We start from the raw sequence: 24,689 nt of genomic DNA, 5'->3' as shown, positions 1-24,689 counted from the left end.
AACCTGCCACTTGTCATGAATTGGCTGATCGGGAGCCAACCAAGGACCTTTTTATGCTGCTTAAATCTTGCTTTTAGTGCCCTGTCCATAGGCTGAAGGAGCTAGGCACAAAGCATTAAAACCCAACAGGCCTCTGTGGGAATTGGCCAGCATTTCTTTTCAAGAAATTCTCTTTCTTTCTTTGTCTCTGCCCCTCCCCCCTCCCCCTCTTCTCCCCTCCCTCCCTCTTCCTCCTCCTCCTCCTCCTTCTTCTCCCTCTCCTCCTCTCTCTTCCCCATTCTCTCTCTCTCTCTCTCTCTCTCTCTCTCTCTCTCTCTCTCTCTCTCTCTCTCTCTCCCTCCCCCGTTTTCTCTGTCTCTCTCTGTCTCTCTGTTCTCTCTTGGTTTTCTCTCTCCCCCCCCTTCTCTCTGTCTCTGTCTGTCTGTCTGTCTCTCCCTCCCTGCCCCCCATTCTCCCTGTCTCTCCCTCCCTCTTTCTCTTTCTTTCTGTCTCTCTCCCCCGTTCTCTCTCTCTCTCTCTCTCTCTCTCTCTCTCTCTCTCTCTCTCTCTCTCTCTCTCTCTCTCTCTCTCTCTCTCTCTCTCCCTCTCTCTCTCTCTCTCTCTCTCTCTCTCTCTCTCTCTCTCTCTCTCTCTCTCTCTCTCTCTCTCTCTCTCTCTCCCTCCCTCCCTCCCCCGTTTTCTCTGTCTCTGTCTGTCTCTCTGTTCTCTCTTGGTTTTCTCTCTCTCTCCCCCCCTTCTCTCTGTCTCTGTCTGTCTGTCTCTCCCTCCCTCTTTCTTTCTTTCTGTCTCTCTCCCCTGTTCTCTCTGTCTCTGTCTCTCTCTCCCTCCCTCTCTCTTTCTCTCTGTCTCTCTCCCCCGTTCTCTCTCTCTCTGTCTCTCTCTCTCTCTCTGCCAAAATAACGGATGAAATACTGTTTATTAAGATTGTAGGAGGACCAGGCAGATAAAAGGGATCTCGACAGTCCCCTGGTCCAGTCCCTCTTTTTACAGAAGTGGAAGCTGAGGATGGTGTGGAGAGTAACCTCTCCAGGCTGGATTTAGACCCAGGTCCTCTGGCTAAGGCATGGAGGGACTAAAAAAACATAAATTTTATAAGTTTACATCACCAAAATTTCTCCTAGCATCCCCCATCCCATACATCAATTATTTTTACAGAAAAAATTCAGGGGGCTGCTAGGTGGCGCAGTGAATAGAGTACCCGTACTGGCACTTGAGTCAGGAGGACTTGAGTTCAAATCCGACTTCAGACACTTAACACAAAACTAGCCATGTGACCTTGGGCAAGTCACTTAATCCCAATTACTCTACCTTTCTCCCTCCAAAAAGAAAAAAAAAATTCAGCAAAACTGATTGATGGATCAGAAAGGTCAGAGCTCCTATATCATGCTCTCTAACTGCAGAAGGACGGGGTCAGCGGTGCCTCTTCTTTCTTTGGTGTCAGGCTTCTTGTTCATAATCTTGTACATTCACGTTTGCTGTTTTCTCTCCATTTGTATGGTTGTAGTTCTCGTGTAAGTTGTGTTCCTGGCTCGGCTTGATTCCCTCTACACCAGGTCATGTATCTCTTCCCAGGCTTCTCTGTCTCTAGCCCACTGGTCATTTCTTACAGCATGGGATTGTTCCATTGCATTCATGGACCACCATTTGTTTAACCATTCCACAGTTTATGGGAATCTCCTCGATCATCACAGAAAGTGCTGCTGTCAGTATTTGAGAGTATGTGGGGGTTTTCTCTTTATCAATGACCTCTTGAGCTGTAAGCCTCATATGCGAGCTCTGGGTCAAAGTGTGGATGTTTTAGTTACTACACTCTCTTCTGCCCTTGAGTCCCTTGCTCCCTGTCCTATCATAAAACCCTGCTGGCCAGGTCCTCCCTGCAGCAAGGACACCCTTTTACATCTCCTTAAGTGACTCACTCTCCTGTTCCCCTCCTCCCACCCTCTTAGGTGAGGATCTCACCTTGTATGCTAGCCAAAACACTGAAGGCATCCCCTGAGAGCTCCTTCTTCTCCCTTACTTCAATCTCACAGGGAAATGTGGCCAATCTCTCTATGGGTACCCTCCATCTTCTCCATTAAACTGCCTCTCCTACCACCCCCTGCTTTCACTCATCTTTACTCTCTCTGTCTACTGGCTCCTTTCTTGCTGCCTATAAATATTCCTATGACTTCCCATTCCTATAAAACCCTCCCTTGACCCCCCCCCCCCATCTCTGCTATCATCCTGTACCTCTCCTCCCTTTCTTAGCTACATTCCTTGAAAAAGCCATCTGCACTGGGTGCCTCCTCTCACTGAATTCTAAACCCCCTGCAGATCTGGCTTCTTGCCCCATAATTCAACTGAAAATCCCCTCTAAAGTTACTAATACTAATGCTTTCTTATTGTTGAAGCGGATTGAAGTGGATTGCAGCCAGGCTCCAGAAGACCTTCCCTGTTAGCAGTAGCAATAATCATGCATTATTATTCATGGGCAATGGGGAGCCAAGGAAAGTTGTAGAATAGAGGAGTGATTTGGGGTCAGAGGAGTGCATAAAGGCTGCAATGAACCTTTCATCAAGTGTGTTCATTCACAACAGAGAGTGAGCAGTGAAATGAAAAGAAAATTCAGTGCTGTCCAAAGACTTAGGGACAAGTTTCACTCAGCTGGCCAGTCTGTAACCCAGGAATGAGCCTTAGGGAAGAATCACAATTAAGAAGGACTATGGTCATAAAAGTGATGGTGGAGAACCTTTTCTTCCTAGCGGTGGCTCCCTGTTGGAATGGAAACTTCCTGAGGGGGAACCATCCCACATTTTGTATCTGTGTCTTCCCTTCATGGTTGGAAGTACATAGTAAACATTTAATAAAAGTCCTTCCTTCCTTCCTCCCTCCTTCCCTTCCTTCCTTCCTTCCTTTCTTCCTTCCTTCCTTCCTTCCTTCCTTCCTTCCTTCCTTCCTTCCTTCCTTCCTTCCTTTTTTCCTTCTCTCTCTTTTTCCTTCTTTCTCCCTTCCTACCTTTCTTCTCTCTCTGTCTCTGTCTTTCTCTGTCTCTGTCCATCTGTCTCTCTGTCTCACACACACACACAACAGAGACAGAGTGGTTGGAGAAATAAGATAGCTAGGCTTTATTTAAAAACACACACACAAAAAAAACAACATACCAGTGGTTTTTAGAACAATTGTGAAACCCTTAACTTTTCCAAGTCAATGTATGTTTGTGTTGAAGGGTCAGGCAGTGAGACCATCCCCGCCCTTTAAGAACTAGTTACCAGCACCCTCTCGAGACCCTTCCACATTCTTTTGCTCTGGTCTTCTTGGGGTGAGCAGCATTCACCCCTTGTTTGTCCCTTGTCCCCTTCAGCCCCAAAGTCCCCTTCTACTTAATTTTGGGTGTCTATTCTATATTTGGTTCTCTTGTTAGAACCCAACTGCTGGCCATGGGCTAGGAATACATTCCTCATCATCTGATGCTGGGGGTGCATTAATTGAAACCCAGCTGGTGTTAGTTAGTTTGGCACTGGAACAGTCGGTGGAAGGAAGGAGGCTGGAGGCTCCCTCTTTAGCAGAGAAGTCCCATAGCTTTTACAATTCCTATACAAATAGGGTTATTTTTTAATCTGATGAGAGAAAAGACTTACAGTTGCCAATGGGAGTGGCCTTCATCAGAAGAGAGTGACCAGCTGCTCTGTCTGCCCTGAGAAGAGACAGAGAGGAGTTCATGTCTAAGCTCTGATGGCAAGGTTCAGTGGAGGCTGGACGCGATCTCCAGCAGGGCCTGAGACTTGTGCATTGTCCCAGGAGACCCACTCACACGGGATGCTTTCAGCTACTGCCAGGCCCACATTCCTTGAACTCTCTCCCCTCCCCACTGCTCCTCTTGCTGGTGACACCTGGGGGGACGGGTGACTGAGCCTGTAGCCCCACCCGGCCCTGCTGGTTTGGGGAGCCCGAGTGCAGGACTAGCGTGTATCCCTCGTGAATACTGTCTTATTTGCTCTAACTCAGTGCTCTGGCCTATTCCAATCTCGTAAGAGGCTGAGAGGGATCCCATGGGGCAGCTCTCCCTCCCAGCCCCCTGTCTGTCACTTGCCCATTTAATGGAGATGCCTTTGTCCAAATCTTAGATGAAAATATTTCAAAGCCGAGTCAGGCAGCCAGTCAATAAACATTTCTTTATTAGCTGACTGACTCGTGGCAGAGGGCCACCGACAGATCTCTGGGGCACTCCACTAGAAACCTTCCAAGTGGATGCTGCACTCATCTTACTGAAAGCAGCTTCAAATCCATGCAGCTAAGTGGATCTCTGGCTCATGAGAGACGTTGTGGAATGCTTCCTTGAAATCCAATTAAGTAACATCTCCAGCATTCCTCTGATCTGGCAATCAGTAAACTCGTGGGGGAAATGAGGCTGGTGAGTCCAGCCTGCCCTGCCTCATGGAACCTTCCTCAGTCTCATGAGAGCTACTCCTTTTCCAAATGTTCTGGAACCAGGTCTTTCATAATGCCTGGCTGGGCAGGGGAAGGAGCTGAAGGAGGAGGCAAGGGAGTCAGGAAGGCATCGAGAACTGTTACGTAGGATGTGTTTGCCAAAATTTATGTGATTGGATGTGGGAGGCAAGTGAGATTTGTGAGCAAAGGTGGCCTGGGAGGCAGCCAAGTAGGAAAGTTTTGGGGCACAGTGACTGCAGAGTTGGGGGTTCCAGAGGATGTGGAGTGAGGGAGCTGGAACAGCAAGGCTGCTGTTTGGGAGAAGGTTGGGGCTAGAGATACAGCTGTGGAAGCCGTCCATAGCAGGGAGCGCATGAGATCCACCGCAGGTGCCACATAGTGAGGAGAAGAGAGAATTTTGAGGAAGGGTCACATTTGGGGGATGGAAGAAATAAGAGGAGGTGGGCAGGAAAGACCGGGTGCTCTGATTGCTGACCTGGTGGGCCATCCAGAGATGTCCTGGCCACATGACCCTGAGCCAGTCACCAGCCCCCAGGATCCAGGCTGTCTCTGGGACAAGTGGAAGGGGAGGGCTGAATTGCATTAGTGGACAGTTATTAGTGGACAGTTAGTGTGGACATATTAGTGGACAGTTATCAGACACCAACAGGGATCTCCTGAGGCTGATGAAATCTCAGGGTCTGGGCCTGCTCCCCCGAATGAGGGTGACATTAGACATTGACAGGGTAAGCTCTGAGGGACATTCTCCAAGCCAGAAGATGCAAGATGCAGAAGGGCTGGAGGTCTTGCCTGAGTGTCCTCATGGAAGGAGGGTGGGGAAGGACTTCCACTGAGGAAGAGACAGCCAGAAGCATCCCACACTGCAGACAGGCCGAGAAGGAGGCAGCTTGGGCACAGGCTGGCCATGATTTCCCAAAGTATTCTTTCAGTTGACTTGTGTGGGCAGGAGTTAGATTGCGAAGAATCTGAGGAGGGAATGGTGCTGAGAAAGGGCAGGCCAAGGGGGGAGAGCTTGGACCCTGCCCCCTAGCCTTTTGTGAGAGGGATATGGGGAGAGGAAAATAGTTGCTAGAAGAAGACCCAGGATGTGGGGAATGAGTGGGAGCACCTTCCCCGAGTGGGTCCTCCCACTCCTGACAGGGATTCTCACACACCCACAGAAAGGATCCCAAAGGAAGGGAAGCAGAGAGGGCCCAAGGCCAACTTCAAGGTCGTGTGTGTGTGTGTGTGTGTGTGTGTGTGTGTGTGAGAGAGAGCGTGCTCTGTGAACAATTGCTATGCAAACACGGGGGCCAGCTGTTCCCCATTACCCAGGCCAGTGGGAAGGCAAGGGGCTGGGTCTCAAGAAGGGACTTAGATTAGCTTGAGCTGTGGAGAATTCTCTGGCTCTGTTGGAGGTGCAGTAAAGACAGAGACCACTGTGCTCAGCAAGGTCTCCAAGCCCTCCTTCCCTGAGGCCTTGAAGCAGACACCACATTCTCCTGAGCTTGGGCAGGGTCTGGACGAGACATAGTGGCACAGAGACAAAGGCTCCCTCTTTGTCGCTTCATCTCTCTTGTGGCCCAGGGCCCCTCACAGACCTTTCCCTTTCCCCTTCTGCCCCTTCTCTTCTCCTCCCCCCATCTCTCTCTGGTGCATCCCCAAGGACCAGTGTCCTTTTAGCTTAGCCAACTTTTAACCCTGGGACATCAGGGTGTGCCTTCCACCAGAGAACTCAGGGGCCCATACCTGTTGTGATCTTCTGTCCAGCTCTTGGGACTCTTCATGTCTTCTCTTTCTAATGGGTCCAGCCCCTCTGTAGGCCTGAAGCAGGCCAGGCTCTGCCCACAGGAGGCCTCAGGCAGTGTATGTGGAACACAGGACACAGCAAGGATGCAGTCTCTGTCAGTTGGCAAACCCTAGAGGCAGGCAGCCCAGCATCACTTGGCTCAGTAGAGGCCTATTAACTGATTTGCTGCATAGAATCATGGACTTAAGGTCCTACCATTAGAGGACATCTGGTCCACAGCCTCATTTTATACATAGGGAAACTGAGGATCAGAAAGTGAAAGCTATTCACCATGGGGGCGAATGTGTGGCATGATGTGTACAGCGTGGGGAGCCTGGAATCAGGAAGACCTGAGCTCAGATCCAGCCAGAGACACTGGCTCTGCGACCCTGGGCAAGTCATTTAAGATCATCTCATGTCTGTCTGCCTCAGCTTCCATAACTGTAAAATGGGGACAATGATAACTCTACAGTGTTGCTGTGCAGATTGAGATCATATTTGTAAAAATATTTAGCATAGAGCCTGGCAGGTGCTCAATAAATGCTTGTGGTGCTGGGAGGCGCTTAATGAAGGCTTGCTCTCTGCCCCCTCCCCTCCCCCACCTGACCCCCCAGCTTCCTCATCTGTAGCCCAGGGAGCAGGATGCTGGGGAACCTGCCACTCAGCCTCCTCATGAGGAAAGCCGCAGCGCAGTGGGAATCGGAATGATGGCGCTGTGAGAGGCTGGGGCTGGTGGGAAAGGGAGTGTCATTTTGTCATTCACCACCCACCAGACCTGGGGCACAGACCTCAGTTTCCCCAAATAGTGAGGTTGGGTTGCCTGCCCTCGAGTCTCCTTCTCACCTCAGGGATGACCATGGAAAGTGCTTTGGAAACCTTGACGCTGTTCGATGGAACATTGTTAGCATCTCTTAAGGCTCTGCTCAAACCTACAGTCCTGTGAGTGTTTCCTGGCATTCAGGGCCTCTGTGGCTCTCCACCTGCTTCCAGTGGTAGCTCCTTGGAGCCCTGCTGGTGAGTTTTTCCACCGCCCGCCTGGCACATCGGAGCTGAGTGAGTGCCTCGGATCTGCATCCGGGTATGGCCATAGCACACGTGGTGCCAAAAGCTGCTTTCAGAGGGCACAGGTCTCATCAGGAGTCCCAGTGCCACATGCACGAGCCACATGTCAGCTGTTCCGGGGCCTCCCTTGGCTCAGACAGCGACAGCGTTGGTCCCCTGGCTTTGGGGTGCCCCGAAGCATTTAGCACAAAGGCTCTGCCAGCCATCTCACTCCGGAGCTCAGAACCCACTCCCTGTATGCCGGGCTCTGTGCTGGCTAGAGGCTGAACCTTGCCTGCCTGCCAGGACCCTGGACTCTCCGAGCACCAAGGAGAACCCCAGGGGGACTGGGAGAGGGCAGCCCCAACCTGGGGCCATCAGGAAGACTTCCTGGAGGAGAAGTCAAGGGGGAGAGGAATGGAAGATTCCTGAGGGCAGGGCCAGCCTTCTGCTTATCTCTGGATCTCCTCCACACTTCTCCAGACTGGTGGTGTCATCAGTGCATGGTGATGGCCTTGGCAACCCTCCCTACCTCCCACTTCACTGCACTGTGGCCTTCACAAAGGCCCAAACCAGTGGCTCAAGTGCCGAACCCAAACCTAGATCAGTTGTGTGATGCACTATTATTAAGCACTTAGCAGCCAGTCAGCTGGCTCAGTGGATAGAGCTTGGGTCCTGGAGCCAGGAAGACTCACCTTCCTGAGTTCCAATTACTGGCTGTGTGACCTGGGGCAAGTCACTTGCCCCTCTTTGCCTCAGTTTCCTCATCTGTAAAATGAGCTGGAGAAGAACAATGCAAAGCCCTCCAGTATCTCTGCCAAGAAAACCCCCAATGGGATCCTGAAAATGACTGAAGGTAAAAAGCCCTTACTATGTGCTGAGCACTGCAGATACACAAGGATACAGGGGACAGTCCCTGTCCTCAAGGATCTTACAGCCTAACAAGGGAGACAGCATGCAGACAAACACAGACAAAGCGAGCTCCATACAGGACAGTAAGTAACAGAGGGAAGGGATGGAGAGGGTTGGGCAAGGCTCCATATAGGAGGAGGCCAAAGCCAGGGAGGCCTGGAGGCAGAGTGCAGGATGAAGAAGAGAATGCCCAGAGCTGAGAGATGGAAGGTTCTGTTTGTGAACCAGCCTGGAGACCAGTGTCACCAGAGGGGAGAGGCTGTCAGGGAGGAAGGTAGGACAAAGGAGGAGCAGCTCAGAAGGACCTGGAATGCCAAGCAGAGTATTTTGTATTTGATCCTGGAAGTGCTAGGGAGCCATTGGCGTTTATTGAGGCGGGGCTGGTGTATGACAGGATCAAAAATTGCTCTGGTGGCTGAATGGAGGACAGATTGGAGCTGGGAGAGGCTGGAGGCAGGCAGACCCACCCCCCAGCAGCTTTTCAATAGTCAGTAATGAGGAGGGTCTGTACTGGGGTGGGGGCCATGTCAGAGAAGAGAAGGGGCATCCTGGAGAGATGCTGAAAAGGTGAAATCAGCAAGAGCCGATGCAGAGGAGAGATTGACGGGCCTTGGTACCATATTGGATGGGGGTGGGGGGGGTGAGAGAGAGGAGTCCAGGCTGGTTCCTAGGTTGGGGGCCTGAGGGAAGGTAGGAGTGGGGCCATCTAGTTTGGGATGTCTGGAAGGCAGCTGGATATGGTCAGCCCTGCAGTGGTGTTCCAGTGACAGTTTTAGTTGACTTTCTATGATTCCCAAGGAAATTATCCCATCCCCACCCCAAAAGCGTTCATTAGGTTTCCTCTTTGCCTATTTGCTTATTCTCTCCCCTTCTGGTGCTGATTGCTAGGGTGTCTACTGATCGTTAACCAAAACATACAAAAGAGACCTCCAGGCTCAGAGGTCAGAGGTTGAAGGTTGAGTCAATAATCAGCTGTCCCATCTTCAGGGAGGGGAGGGAGAGAGAGACAAAGACATACAGACAGACACAGACAGAGAGACACAGAGAGACATACAGACAGAGACAGAGAGGAAGAGAGAGAGAAACTTGGATAAGAGGAGGTCACTGGCCTCCTGGTGCCCACAGTCTGGTGGCTGATAAGTCAGACAGATAAGTAGAACACAAAACAATGCCCAGGATAAGTAGCTTATGAAGGGGGCAAAGTGCTCCTCTGGAGGTGGAGGAGGCGGTGTTCAGGGCAGGGGCCTATCCCTGGAAACCTTCAAGCAGAAGGCTGGGCCCACACATATTGCAAGGGGACCCTGGGTCGTGGAGGGACATCTCCCAGCCAGGTGGCAGAGTCTGGCATCTGAAGGAGCATTGACCAGTCTTCAGACTCAGGCCTGGCAGGAGCACGGTAGAGTGGGGGGGGGCTTTGGAGTAACTCCAACCTAGGGCCCCCTCCCCTCTCCACTTTTGGAAAAAAGCGAGGGAAGAGGAACAGGAGAGGGAAGGAGAGAAAAGGGGAGACACCAGAAAGAGACAAGACAGAGACAGAACCAGAGAGGCGGAGAGAGAGACAGAGCAGAGGGAGAGATGAAAAGTAGTTACTTTGTTTTTAAAGAACCCCGAAGCAGAGAGGCAGAAAGCCAGCCCGCCCGCCCGGAGCGGCTGCTGCAATGCTTCCAGTGCTCGGCCCGCCCCCGGCCCGCCCCACGCCTGCCCTGCCCTCCCCCTCCCCATCTCTCTCTCCCCCCGGCCCAGCCTGGTCTCCGGCCAGAGCGCTTCCAGGCGGGATAATTAAAAGGAGAGGGCAAGCCGCTCCTCTGGGCAGAGGCAGGCGGGCGCCCCGGGCACCGCTGGGCACCCCTGCGTCCTCACAGTCCCCCCCGCAAGTGACCCACTCACGCACACACACAAGTGACCCGCTCCCTCCCAAGGCCAGAAGGAAGAAGCGGGAGCCGGGCCGCGGCCGGAGGAGCCGGAGACGCCGCTGCCCCCGGCGGCCAGCCCTTTGTGCGCGCAGGGGGCTCACCCCCTTCCCAGTGGCCCGGGCCCCATGGAGCCGGCCCGGACGCCGCGGCCGCTGGGGCTGCTGGCCCTCGTCACGTTGCTGGCCGCCAGAGGTAAGGAGCGGGGGCCAGATGAGGGGGAGCGGAACAGGGCACGAGGCGGTGCCGGGGACTTCAGCCCCTTCACCTCCCCCTTCTCCCTCTTACGGCCTCTCTGTGGACTCCCCCCGCACCCCCTTTCTCTCTGCCACCCCAGAGGTCCGGGGCTTCTGACCCTTCCTCTCCAAGCTCCGGTCCCTTGTTCCTTATAGTATCAGTCCTGTTGTGTTCTGGCTTCCTGCCCTGTACCTTAGGAATCCCGGGCAATTGGCATAAACCATCGCCCCCCCCCCCCCCCCCCCCCCCCCCCCGCCTCCCCCCTCACTCGCCCCCCCCCTCCCCCCCCCCCCCAACCCTCCTGCCCTCCAGGTGCCCAAGGGCTTCCGGCCTCCTCTCTCCCCCCTCACCAGCTCACTCTCCCCACTTTATTCAGAGTTTTCTTTAAGAGAGGGATGTTCTTCTCACCTGTGTGACCTGTCCATATTGCTTGGCCTTTCCCTGCCTTAGTTTCCCCATCTGTCAAAAAGGGAGTTGGACTAGGTGATTTCAGCCCAGCTCACCCCATCCTCCAAATTCTCTTCTTCTGTCTCCTCGACAAGCCCTAACGGCTAGGTTACTGTGGCAGAATGAAAAAAGGCTTGGGTGTTGAGGACGCTGGGTTGCATCCACTGAGGGTGTCTGTCCCTTGGCCAGAAGAGATGTTGTTGAGGCCCCTTCTCTCTTGGCTCACCCTCTCTTTTCTCTGCTGTAAAACTACATTAGGGAGGGGGCAGCCCCTCTCCTCTCCGGGGGTCTTGCTTGCAGTGTCCCCAGCTCTCATCTATAGAAGCCCTTTCTAGCATTGTTATTAAAACAATTAAAGTCAGAGACCAGAACCATTCCTGGGTAGGGGGTGGGGAGAGGGGAGGAAAGGGGAGGGGCTCAAGAGTCTGGGGGACAGAGCACATGTTTTCTTTCTCCTCCCCATGGGCATCCTGGCAGAATCTCCTTCCTTATTGGGGGAGTACAGGACCCCAGGAGTAGGGAGGGGGCTGCCCTGGACTCAGGCTCTGGCTTCCTCCCCTGATTCCATGGCCTTTGGGCATGGGTGGGATTTCATTTTCTTTATCTGTAAAATGGGGCAGCAGCGCCTTTAGCACTGGGGGTTGGGAGACGCCATCTGTCCAAGAGACACCCCCAGCCCAGTATGGGGAGTTCTGGGAAGCCTGGGCAGTGCCTAGACTTGGGCACTCCCTGAGAGGATCTGGTCAGTTCCAGAGCCAGGGCTGGTCCTGGCCTCCATTCTTTGCATCCCTGGAGGTCTTTAGACAGAGCTGGATGGCTAGCTACCCTTTAGAAGGTTCTTGTTCTGACAAGGGTGAGATTAGATGACCATTGAAACACTTTCCATTTCAGAATCGCCATGCTTCTCCCTTTCTGGCCTCAATTTCCTCACCTGTAAAATTAGGGAGTGAAATTCCTGGTCTCTACGGTCCCTTTCAGCTCTATCACCTATCTTAAAAAACTGAGCTGTGTAGACTGGACAGCTGAGGTGGCCGTCCTCGGCTCCTGGCAGGGGGCAGTGGCTTCCACCCTCTGGCATGGCCTGCTGGGCCTGGCCGCTCGCTGGAGAAATGGGTCATGGAGAAGGTTCTGTACCCTTCCCCCATCCCAAGCTTTCTTCTCACCAATCAGAGGCGTGACCTCCAGGCTGCCTGGTAGCTCATCCCAAGGATGGGTCTCTCTCCCCCACCCCAGGCTCTTCCATTTATGGCCTTGGGGGATATTTCTCTTGGTGGGCCCCAAGCTACCAGGAAAGCTATGAGGCAAGCCTGAAGGAGGAGGCAGCAGGGATTTCCAGAATCCCAAAAGCTGAACTGTTAGGAATCGATTTTTGTCAGGGATTTACCTAACCCTGAGAGGGGCAGTCAGTCCCCCCTCCCCCAGCCCCCAGAGCCTCATTGTGGAGCTGAGGCTTGTCCAAGTTCTGGCAGGTCTAGCCAGGATAGGACGGCTTCAGGCCTGGCCCAGAGGGAGGAGGGAGCTGGGAGCCAGTGAATGGGTTACTTGGGTCCCAGTGCCTCATGGAGACCAAGGGAGCCCCAGAAGGGTCCTACCTGTCTCAGTGGAGGGAGGAACGATGGAGGGTGGGATCCCAGAGACTGGCAGTCCTGGGCCAGACAATGAGGTGGGGTGGCCCAGGGTCTTCCTCTGTTCTGCTCAGGGCATCAAGTGACCCTGTATTAATGCCCCAATCCAGAAGCATTCAAGAAGCCTCTGGATCAGGAAGCCTTTCCTGGAGGTGCCTGGAGCCACTGAGTCCACTGGAATCCTAAGAAGTACCTTTGGCTGGCAGGGACACAGCAGAGGCAGGAGCTTCGACAGCTTACTGACTGTGGGATGTTGGGAAAAGGTGATAGCACCAGCCTCCTGGCCACACCATGTGCTGCCTCCCTGGGGGAGCCTACTTTGGGCTAGGTGCCCTGGATTCAAAGGGAAATCAGCCCTCACCCTCTGAGTCTGAGGCCCAGGACTGAATCCTGGCACTGCCACTTACCCATGTGACTTTGGTCAAGTGGGCCTCAGTTTCCTCCTTTGTAGCTTTGAGGAGGTGGTCCAGGCATATCCTAAACTTCTTTCTGGTTCTAGATCTTGGACCCTGGCCCCCAGTTCCCCAAGGTCGTTCACTCGAGGGCTTGTGTTGCTGCCAAACATTGATGAAAGGCCACCCGGGGACAGTTAGCTATGTTAAGCACCATATAGCTCCTGTTCTCATGATATTTAGAGTCTACTGTGAGACCCAGCAGTGGGTATTATGGGGTCTCAGGGGTGTGCCAAAAGCAGCCTTGGAGGTCTAGGTGTGGCCTGGAGGGTGGGTGTTCTCTAATGGAAGGACCCTGCTGGGAGCGGTGGGCATGGAGACTGGGTCAGAGGTCAGGATGGGGAGGGAGAGCATCCCCATTCCAACTAGGCACTTACTTAGAGCACACTGTCCACAGATACACCAGGAAATAGTGTTGAGGCCAGGTGGCAATGACCTGTCCAAGTCTCCACAGGCAGTGGTGAGCATGACAGAAGGGTTTTGAACCCAGATCCCAGGACTCTGCCACCAGGGAGTCTTCTTCCCCCTCCCCCCCACCAGGGAGGGAACAGTTTGAGCAAAGGACCATGTGCTTTGGGAGAGCTGAGAGCTGGACATGAACCTTTACCTGAACAAGAATGCCCTCTGTGCCCAACTGAGGAGAGGTCAGCCAGCCTCTACTCTAAGACCCCAGGGAGGACACCCACCATCTTGGGGGGCAGCCCCATGATGCCACACAAGAAGCCCTTCTTGGAAGGCAGCCTGGCCCTGTGGGAAGAGCACTGACTGGAGGGAGTCACAAGCTCTGGATTCAAATCATGCCCCTGATGCTCTGTGACCTTCACCATCTCCTCTGTCCCCTTATGAGGGGCTTGATCTAGAATTCTTGGCCGTTCTTGGCTGCTGAGCTGTGTCCAGACCTGATTCGTCTTTTTCTGTGCTGTCCTCAATGCTGAGCATCCTGGGGTCTTGGGTCTCAAGGGACCTTCTGACTGCTTTAAGGGTTCGTAGGAGGACCACAGCTCAGCACCCCACATTCTGCCTGAGCACCCCATTCAGTGCCCCACTGTAGTCAGTGCCCCACTGAAATCGCATCATGCAGAATTCCTCCCAAATCACTATTTCAGTAAGACCATCCCCTCTGGGTGCGTTTCATATTCAGTCCTTCTGGGAATGGTATTGTTTGAAACCTGGTGAAGAGAGAATAGTCAGTGCGGGCTTGGGGTGTTTGGAAAGTGGGTGGTCAAGGGCTGCTTTGGGTCTGCCACATTCCTTTTGACTGCCGTAGAAGAATTTATGGCTCAGAGAAAGCTTCGTAACATGATCTGGGCAAGGCACAGTGCATCAGGGCTGAGAAAAAGCAGCTGGTGACTGAGGGACAGTATCACAGGCTGGGACCTTGGAGGCTGGCTAGTCTGAGCTCCCTGCTCCCCATTTTACAGGGATGGAAACTGAGGCTCCCCAAAATGGAGCGGCTTGCCCCACCTCACGTGGTTCCCAAGGGTCCCAGCTAGGGTGGGATCCAGGTCTTGCACCAACACGCCATTTGTTTGCAGAATCCTGGCAGGGTGGGTGGGAGTGGACTTAGATATCACCCCTCCAAGAGGGCAGCCAGCCTGGCCTGGGAGAGGGCCCCAGTGATCAGAAAGAGCAGATGCTGCCCAGGTGAGCACCAGCTCACTGAGCCTCTGGGAAGGGCCCTGGGAGGCAGTATGGAGAAGTCAGGGGGTGTGTGGGGGGAGACTCTCTGGCTTTAGGGGATCCCTGCTTCGGATGTCCTCTCAACTCAGTGATGTGATTAGAGAGAGCAGGAAAGGGAAGTGGGAGAGAACAAAGGCTGAGGACTTTACTGGGAAACATGTGGCGGCTGTCAGCCCTTGAGGCAACATTGCTGGAGTGCTCAGCGCCCCCCCCCCCCCCCAATCAATGCTTATGGAGTGCAGGCCATCTGTGGGCTCAGGTCTGTGTGGTTTGGGGGGGGCAGCGCCAGCTCTGGGACCTTGGGTGAATGACTTTGCCCCTGGAGGGTTGAGTCTGGGGGAGGGGTGGTGAGCACCCCCTGGTCTTCGTTCTGCATTAACCATCCGGGGTTACCAGTGAGGTGGGATGGATGGTCCTTGGGCAGCTAAGGCTATGCCTGGGAGCTGGGAGCTCCTGGTGGAGGGGCTGGATGGTGTGTGAGGCTCGCTGCCCACCCTCCCCTCTAAGGGGAGTTGTACTCAGTGTCCCACCACACTCCACGGCTGGGGGCTGGCTGAGAAAAGACCTTTGGTGCTCCCACAGCCCAAAGCACAGTAAGAGTGCTTGGTTTGGAGAAGGTGCCAGGCCCTCTGTCCTGGAGTCTAGAAGGGGAACTGACAGACAAAAATGTGGGATAAATCCCTGAGAGAGATGGCCAGTGTTCTCTTACAAATCATGGAGAAGCAGTGTGAGCAGTGGAGAGCGGAAGCCTCAGAGCTGAGTTCTTTTGGGGTCTTTAGGCCCCAGCTGGTGTGGTGGGCAGAGAGTCAAATCTGGAGGCAGAGATCAAATCCCAACTTCCTTTGAGATGTCCCTCACTTTGGGCCTCAGTTTCCCCATCTGTCAAAGGGGAGTTGGACTAGATAATCTCAGACTCTGTGTGAATGCTGGGCAGCTGTTTATGTGGTGAAGGCAGCAGAAATCCAGAGACCATAAATAACCCACGAAGTCTCCTCCAGGTTACTTCCAGCTTTGAAAACTTGTTAATAAGACCCAGGCTCCAAAGAGCCCTGAGCTCCAGGTGCCCAGTCAAGACAATCCTTGTTGAACTGGACTGTCAGGGTAGTAGAGCATGCAAGGATGATGGGGTTTTAAGACTGATTAATTCACCAACCAGTCTTTGATCGCCTATGTGCCAGTCATGGGCATGCCTTCCAGCCTTGCCGTGTAGTATAGATGGGGACGGAGTATTATCAATCAATCTTCATGCCTCTCCTCTGCCCCTGAAGCTTCCTTGGGATGGCATTCAAGGCCTCCCACAAGCTGGCCTCACCCTACTTTCTAGGCTTGTTTTCATGCTATTCTCCTCTACCACCTCTATATTCAAGCTAAACTAGATGATTCTGTCCCTCAGACCATGCTTAGTGCTTCCTCTGTGGCTCCTTAGCACTGGGGGCATCAGTGTGGGGATATCAGTGCCAGGGGCATGGTGCTGGGGCTTCAGTGCCAGGCATACCATAATGCTTCATACTGATTCCATTCTGTGATTCAATTGACTCTAGCTTTTGGAGGTATTTGATACTGTAGCGGCAAGCACCCCAGCGTCCCCTGGGTGGCTGCCCATACAGATTCTTGGATCTGCTTTGATAAAGGAAAGCAACTCACAGTGGGTTAACAAGCTTACTTTAATCAGTCAAACATATGTATCGTTTACCTAGTTCAGGGGAAAAAGGTCAGCACCCAGAACTTCAGAGTATACAGACAGAATTATCAAGATAGAGAAACAGATCAAGTAGACAAATTTCCAAACTGTCCAACCATTACATCCATACCAAACAACATCTGGGTTTCAAAGGGGGGGGGGCTCTGGACAACGAGCCCAGAGTTTTATCAAATCACAGAACACTTCTCAAAGTGAGCCCCAAAACAAAGCTACACATCAGGGCTTATATAGCCTTCTCCTGGCTCAGAGAATGTAACAACCTTATTGACCCACTGGCCAATCAAGAAGTATCTATTGAAAAACAAGCCTCCCACCCCAGGCTCCAGGTGCACTTTAGCCTAGGGGCAGGGAAGATCTTTAAAATTTACATTCCCATTACAGATACCCAGGGCCTCATCTAGCAAAGTGCTTCAGAGAACCTTTGAGCCTGTGGGGCAGAGGCTTTCAACACCCCATTTTAAAGGGTTCCTGGGGTTGGCTAGGCAGGATCCAGGGTGGCATCCACACCTACATCTCCCTTCCCCTGAGTCCAGGGCTCTCTCTCTCTGCTATAGTCCCCCTTTCCTGAGAGGCAGGATAACAGTGACTAGATAACCAGAGCTTGGAAGACCCGACTTGGATTCCTTGGATCCAAAAGCCTGGTGACATCCCCTCACCAGACGTCATGGAAACAGCTAACGGTGCTGAGTGGGGTCTGCCTGCACACACCAGCCCTGATTTATAGGACCCCAGGCACTTGGCTCTGCTCCTAAAACCAGACAAATCCCTGCCCCTCTTGGGGCCTCAGCTTTCTGCATTCAGGATTGGATCTAAGTGCTGAAGATCAAGCGCTGAGGCCAGGGAAACTGAGGCCCAGAGAAGAGCAAAGGTCTGGCCAAGGTCATCAGGGGGTGTTTGAAACCAGATGCTCTGGTTCCAGAGCCCACACGCATCCCACAGAGCTGAAAGGAAGAGATTGGACTGGGTAATTCTGGGGGCCCCTTGGAAGATTGTCTGCTGTCACTGGCTAGAACTGACTTGGGGCCCTGTCCAAGTGCCAGAGGGGGTCTCCTCCTTCTTGGCCACTCTAGAAAGGGGAGGGCTGTTGGTCCAGCTCCAGGGCCTGGGGCGCTTCAGGAGGAATGGAGAGGGCTTGGTCACTTTGGAGCAGCCCAAGCATGCCTCCAGCAGAGGGTCTGCCAAGATGGGCAGTGGCCAAAGGGGAAGGGTATCTGACTGCTCAGGCTCCAGGGGGATCCGACCCAGTCCACACCCAGGCTGAGCTAAGGCAGCTGCTCCCCATGGCGTGGTGCTTCTGGGGATGTGGCCTTCTGAGCCGAGCTAACACGTAAGGCCTGGAGGTCTGAGAGCCCTGGACAGCTTGGGGTGAGGGGAGGCTGGCTTTGATTGGCCACCTGCTGAGTCATTGGTCTTCTCCCAAAGCCTTCTTGAACTGCTATCCTAGGTGGGTTTGGGGTGGAAGGGACCCTGGAGGTCACTTTGACCAGCCCTCTCACGTTGGTGGCACAGAGCCAGTGAGTGACCCTGCACCCCCCAGATGGTGACCCTCAGGGGACAATGCAATCTACAGGGTGTTCCCCCTTTTTTTTTATTTGGTTCTAAGTCGGGCCTTTAAGGGTCATCCCTCAGTCCAGCGATTGGGGGTGGATGAACAAGGCCAAATCTCCCCTGCTCTCATCCTTCATGATGGTGCGGATAGCCTGGTGGGGCGGTGGTAGAGTGCTGGCCTTGGGTCAGGAAGGCTTGGGTTCCAAGCCTGCCTCTGGTACCCCCCAGCTCAGTTTCCTCACCTGTAAATTGGAAATAATAATAGCCCCTGCCTCTGTTGGGTTCCAAGGAGAGATGTGTATTTGCACACGTGTCTACATGTGTCTGCATATATGCATATCCATGCGTGTACGCACCCACGGGCAGCTCTGAGTCACTGCCGAGGTGAGCTCCTAGCCGTTAGGAGTCAGGAGACTTGGACAGAGTCTCAGCGCAGCAGCAGCTGAAGCCCTGTGGCCTGGAACCAGCCGCTCTCTCCCCGCCTCGGTTTCCTCCTTTGCCCTAGGGCATTTGGGCCGGACCATCTCGCCTTTCTTTTGCCTTCTAAGAACTGCGGCTTATGGGTTTATGGATCTAAGGATCGCTGTCTGCCCTCTGCTCTGGGCCGCTGGCTGTCATCTCCGCGGGGGCTTTATCGGCCCTTCTCCGGCCTCACCAACCACCTGGCTCTGGGGGGCGGCCAGCAAAGAGAACGGTCAACTTCCTGCTCGGCTCGTTCTCCCCAGATGTTGGATCCCCCCCCCCCCCCTTTGCTATGCTTGAAGCCACAGACGATCAAAGAACCCGAATCCTTTATAACGGAGCCAGGAAGAAGCCGCTCACCTCTCTCCCTGGGGTGGCGCCTCCTCCCCTCAGCTGAGCAGCTGACCCTGCGACCCCAACCCGCGCAGTGGCCAGAGCCCCCCAGCCACCCCTACGCCGCCCCTACACGCCCAACTGCGTCTGGCGTCCGCGTCTCAGAAGAGTTCCGAGAATCATCCCGGGCGCGGGGGCGGGGGGGGGGGCGCCTCCCATCCCTGCTCCTAATCCCCAGCGGCTCCCCCTTGTCCAGAGAATGAAGTCCAAACTCCTCGGTCTGGCACTCAAGGCCCTCCCAGAGATTTCCCAGCTGCCTCTGCTCTTTCTGACTACACACTGTCTCTTGAATAGGTCCTGGCACTTCTACCTCCAGACTTTTCCTCCCTCCCTCCCTCCCTCCCTCCCTCCTTTCCTCCCTCCCTCCCTCCCTTCCTTCCTCTCTCCCTCCTGGGATGCCTAGCTCCCTCTTCACCTGCTGAAACTTTACCCAGCCCTTGGACCAGACATTTCTGGAAGACAGGCTTTCCTCCATCTTTATCATCCCCAGTTATCTGGAATGATCCCCAGAGAGAGGGACCTTCAGCTGCCTTCAGGAGACCTTATGAAAGAATTTAGCTCCTTTCCCTAAGGATGACATCATTCTTTGTTCCTGTGTTCCCAGCACCTAGCCAGTGCCCCGTCCATCGTATGTGCTTCACCATTGCTTGGTGATTGATTATATTCTGTGGTCCTTTCTAGCACTCAGTCTGATGGCATTTTGTTTGCATTTCTTCAGAATTTGTCATATACAATCACACGATCACAGGCTCGTAGGTTTAAAGTGGAAAGGGTCTTTAGAGGCCATCTGGTCCAATCCCCTCCTTCTACAGAGGAGGCCAGTGAGGCCCAGAAAGAAGTGACTTGCCCAAACCTGATGAGGGTGTGCATCTATAGAACCCTTTGCAAAGTGTTTTTTAAAATTTGATGAAATAAATAGAAATTATTTTTTTCTAAGCTCGATCAATGAACCACCAAGTGCCTACTATGTGATGGCACCTCTCTCACAAGGAGAAGAACAATTTCCAGCTCTCCTTTCTAAGGAAGGAGGAGCCCACGAGGCAGCGTGGGGTGCCACAGGGCACAAGTGCTTGGGCCCCAGAAGGACCCAAGTTCAGATCCTCAGGCACTTCCTCACAGAGTGAGCCTGAGTCACTTGCCCTCTGACTCAGTTTCCCCAAGTGTAAAATGGGGATAGTAACAGCTCCTCTCTCCTGCGGTTGTGAGGATCCAATGAAATAAGGTCTGTGAGATGCTTGGTACACAGTAGGCTTACAGAAGTGTTTCTTCACTTCCCCTTCCCCCAGCGGCACAGGGAGCAGGTCAGTCTTTTCTCTGCCTTAGCTCTCCACCTTCCCAGATGCTGTCAATATAATTTCCACCTGGAATTTCTATGGCGTTGCAGTTCCTGCTGCATATGATTGAGGAAATAGTAACTTTTCATCTTTCATCTTCAGGAGATCATAACTTGGGAAGGGGTGAGGAGAGCAGAGCTCCCACATCATCGGCACAGGGAATGCCCAGTGGGACCCAGCCCCTGAGCTGTAGGGCTGGGGGCCCCCAGCCAGGATATTGCCTTCTCAGGGCTTGAACCCTGGGCATCTCAACCCATGCCCATTCTCTCTCTGGCAGTCCTCCCAGGCTCCCTTTCAGCGATAGTGCTGGGCATCTCCTGCATTTGTCCCACTTGCTGCCCTACTCTGTTGATGTGGGTCAGGGCACTCTCAGATGATGCCTGTTAGGTCATCTTCATCCAACTTCAAGCTTTGGGAGGGCAGGGATAGCCCCCTTTGGATGGGGAGGGTGGTGGGAGCTGTGAGAATTCCCTAAAGCTCCAAGAGGTGAGGTCCAGGGCCAGTGCGTCCAGGCCACGGGGCCCTGCTCCGTCCTTTACCCCACACTGGGCCCGGGTGGTCTTTGTACAAGCTTAGTCACACTTCTGAGCCTTACTGGATGCTGGCTGAGTGGAATCATGGGCCTGCCCTGGTCTACAAGCTGGGGCAGCCTCAGGATCTCTCCCAAGGAGCCTTGGGATCCATCAAAGTTGGGAGCAGACATTTTCCTTTTCAGAACCTCAAATTCACCCGCTCAGGAGGGAGAGAAGGGAGGGATCTTTTTCCAGATGTTTACCATTTGACTAAGCTGTCTTTGTGTGGAAAAGAGACAGGCCAAATCACCGACAAACAGATGGGCCACTCAGCGTCTGTCTTGACCCAGGGCACACCCGGCCATTCATCATTGTGGACAGGAGCCTCAAGCTGGGGCCTTTTAGAGAATGCATGATCTCAGCTCTCTGGGGACACCTGGCCTTGGGGTCAGGGAGGCCTGAGTTCAGATCCCTCTCAGATACTTCCCGGCTGGCCCCGGGCTGACCGCTGCCAAGCCTTTCAGCTTCTGCATCTGTAAAATTGTGGCACTGGCCTGGATGGCATTGAGGGCCCCTCCTGCTCTAACAATCTGATGGTCCTTATAAACACAATGCCTTGAGGCCAGGGATGGCTTCCTTTCTGCCTAAGATGTGTCACAAAGCATGAAGCCCTTACTGGATATTGGGCATGGTGCTAAGCACTGGGGAGAAACAGACAGAAAGACAGTCTCTGCACTCAGGAGGCTTACAGTCTCATGGCTGAAGACACAGATGAGGAGGAACTGGGAAGGGTGTGTGTGTGTGTGACCCTAGGCAAGTCCCTTCCATGAGCCTCAGTGTCCTCATCTGTAAAATGAGGGGGCTGGGCTCCGTGGTCTCTGAAGCCCCTTCTAGTGCCAGGTTCATTACCCTTCAGGTACCAGAGCTCACTGAGCTCTCCTAACTGCTCGGCCAGGTGAGAACCTAGGGCATCATTCTCCCCACTTTACAGATGAGGAAACTCAGGCTTAGAGAGCTGAACTTTTTCCAATGCAGGTTTTACTCCTCAGCCTCCTCTGAGAAAGCCAGAGAAACAAACCCCCAGTGGAGGACAGGTCTTGTTACCACTGGGTCATTTCAGTTGTGTCTGACTCTTCATGACCCCACTTGGCAAAGATGCCACAGTAGTTTCCTTCTCATTTTACAGATGAGGAAACTGAGGCAAACAGGCTAAGTGACTTGCCCAGGGTCATACAGCTAGTAAGTGTCTGAGGATGGATTTGAACTCAGATCTTCCTGACTCCTGGCCCAGAGCTCTATCCTCTGTGCCACCCAGCCACCTAGTCAAGCCCGCAAGTTTTCTGGTAGGCCATGCCCCCCGCCCCATGTCTCATATAGTGCGGAGCTGTTCGCTACTTCTCTCTCAGGGTGGATGGCGTGTTTCATCACAAATACTCTGGAGTCACGGGAGGTCCTTGTGTCCTTAGAGCTCCTCAGACTTCCAAATTTAGTATCTTTTAAGTGACTTTTCCAAGGCCCCATAGCGAGTCATCGTGTTGGCTGAGAGGGCACCCACTGTCACCCTCCTACAGGTGGCTGAGGCCGGTGGATTTCTTGCTTGGGAGCTCTGATGGGGCACCCACTCCAAGTATAGTACCAATATGGCATTTCCCCAGAGCAGTGGCCCTCCAGGCTACCCAAGGATCAGCAGTGGGATAAGACCTGTGACACAGACTGAAATTTGAATGCAGATCTCCTGACTCCAGGCCTGATACTTTATCTGTGCCACCCCAGTCCCAACTGGCCTGAGAGTTCATGTGGCTAGCTGGTCACTGTTACCTGCATAGAGTGGGCTGGAAGTGGGGCAGAGAAGTCAGGTGGCCTCTCTTCACCTTCTGCCTCAGACACTTTTACACTAGTTCTGTTATCCTGGGTAACTCACTTAACTGTGCCATGCCTCGGTTTCCCCATCTGTAAAATAAGGGTGATAGCATCTACTTTACAGGCTTGTTGTGAGAATCCAGTGAGATCGTGTATGTGGAGAGTGCTTTGCAAACCTTAAAACGCTTGAGAAATGTCGACTATTATCATGATTACACCAAACAATCTTTAGATCTGTGCCAATGGTTTCTGTCCTTGGTCCTGCCCCAGTCCATCCATCCATCCATCCATCCATCCATCCATCCATCCATCCACCCATACACACACAAATGTGTACACACACATACACATATTGAATTTATTTTTATGATGGAGGATATAGAGGGCTTACTTGTGCAACTTGAGAATGGCCTGAATTGGGGAGGGGGTGCAGAGGGTCGGCAGTGGCCCTGTAGTGGGTGGTGAAGTGTGGACCACAAACCCCGAGGACACAACTCTGGCTTTTGAGTGGTGCCAATGCTGTTGACAATCATTGTGACTGCACCTTCCTTATCCCCCAGCTTCCAGCCTGATCCTGGCCCCACTGTGGCCTCTCAGGGCAGGTCTCCTGACAGCGCTGGCCCCTCATCATTGTCTGCAGTGCAAGGGCCGAGTAAAGGGCTGTGTGATAGAGGCAAGACTTACAGAGGTCTTGACAAGCTAACATTAACAAACCGGGATTTAGGAGGGATTATTCGATTATTACAAAGTCCTCTGCTTGGGTTACACAAATCAGTCTGAAAGGAAGGCCTTCAGGAGAGCAGAGAGAGAGATCAGACCCTTGGATTGGCTGCCAGAAGAGACCACCAGAAAGTCCTGAGCACCCATGCGATTGTGCAGATGAGCTCAATCAAGGCTTCTATGACTGAGGAGAGGCAGGATGGGAGCGGGGGAGGGGACGTGTGGCCAGATACCGCTTATGGGAAAGAGGGCTGGAGGGGAGGGGACGTGGCTCCAGCGCTGAGTAAGCCAACACCGTGCTATGCCTGCCAACGAGCTAATGAAGTATTTGGCCACATTAACAGAAGCATAGCACTCAGTAAAGGAGGCGAGAGTCCCACTCTACTTTGACCTGGTCAGACAACGTCTGCGGGATTGGGTTTCATTCTGGGGGCCACGTTTTAGCAAAGATATCAAGCAGCTGAGCACATCTGAAAGAGAGAGAACAGGATTGTTGGTACCAGGTCCCTGGAATAGAATGCCAACAAGAAAAAACTTGGGGCAGGGGAAGGCTGGGGAGATATGACCACCCCCTGCAGCTGTTATCTGAAAGGGGGGGGTAGACATCCTGGGGTATCTGCAGAAGGGAGAAAGACCAGGTGTCACTGAGGGGCAGATTTCAGTACAATGTAAAGGACATTCTTCTTCTTCTTCCTCCTTCTTCTTCCCCTTCCACTTCCCTTTCTCCTTCCCCTTCCCCTCCTCCTCCTCCTCCTCTTCCTTCCTTCTAAAAAGTATGTTTTTGCTGTTCTAAATTCAACAAATACCAACAAACATAGACATTTTCATATACAAAGAACAGAAAAAGAAGATTTCATATGAAATTTCAAATTTCATTCCACTAAAAATTCACCAGTTCACTAAAATGAGTATATGTATACACACATATACATGTATGTGTGTGCACATATACACACCACACACACACATATGCATATCTAGTCCACTCAGTGTGTTATTTTCCAAACTGCCTTGACTATTTGTGCTGGCCCTGAAACTCCCAATCTCTTCCGTGTTTTTCTTAAATGCTTCCCTGATACTTTCCTCCCTTTTTTTGGCATCGCTGTAACTACCCTGCCCCCTCTTGTGCCAATTCTTCCTGTCTCCCCGGTGCTACTTTCCAACAAGTTTTCAAACAAAACAAATTTTCCCCATTGGCCGTGTCTGGAAGTATGTGACTGCGTCAGTTTATACAATTGATTGTGTAACCATTCTCTCATCCTACCCGCTTCAGTCTTCCTTCCCTTTTATCCTTTCTTACATCATCGAAGTGGTGGATTTCATTACCTTCCATAATAGGCTTAACTGGTCCCTAGCAGATGCATAACCTCTTGGTTTCTAGTCCCCCCCAACCCCACTACAAAAAAGAACTACAATAGAGATGCTGTCCAGACGGGGCCTGTCCTCCCCCCTCTCTTTCTTCTTTAGGGGATGACCTTTCGTGTGCCCGTCTCTTCCCTGCCCTCCCTCCGCTCCCTTCTCTCCTGTGAGGCCTCCCTTCCCTGGAGCAGAACTGCCACTCTCCTCTGGCTCTCCTTCAGACCTTTGCTCTGGAGTTTTTGACCCTCTTATCATGAAATTGTGCGTGTTGGGCCGTCTGAATTGGGGTCTCATAATGA

At 53.0% G+C, this 24,689-nt stretch overlaps 1 protein-coding gene across 2 annotated transcripts in view; it reads left to right on the top strand.

Moving 5' to 3' along the window:
* Window positions 1-9,867: 9,867 nt before the first annotated feature.
* The window catches only part of FBLN1 (fibulin 1), a 69,521-nt gene continuing 54,699 nt past the window's right edge, over window positions 9,868-24,689 (top strand). The window contains exon 1 of one of the 2 annotated variants that reach the window (XM_069102253.1): window positions 9,868-10,254. In XM_069102253.1, coding sequence (XP_068958354.1) covers window positions 10,188-10,254 — 67 coding nt within the window. In that variant the 5' untranslated portion in view covers window positions 9,868-10,187. The remainder of the gene's footprint in view (window positions 10,255-24,689) is intronic. The other variant, XM_069102252.1, reaches the window with a different exon arrangement.

Source organism: Petaurus breviceps, unplaced genomic scaffold (genome assembly GCF_028583685.1).
Source record: "Petaurus breviceps papuanus isolate PSGF00001 unplaced genomic scaffold, PetGlider_PUasm1.0 547, whole genome shotgun sequence".
Classification (NCBI taxonomy): Eukaryota; Metazoa; Chordata; class Mammalia; order Diprotodontia; family Petauridae; genus Petaurus; species Petaurus breviceps.
The sequence above is the reverse complement of the archived record's forward strand: the minus strand, read 5'-3'. Positions and strand labels throughout refer to the sequence as shown.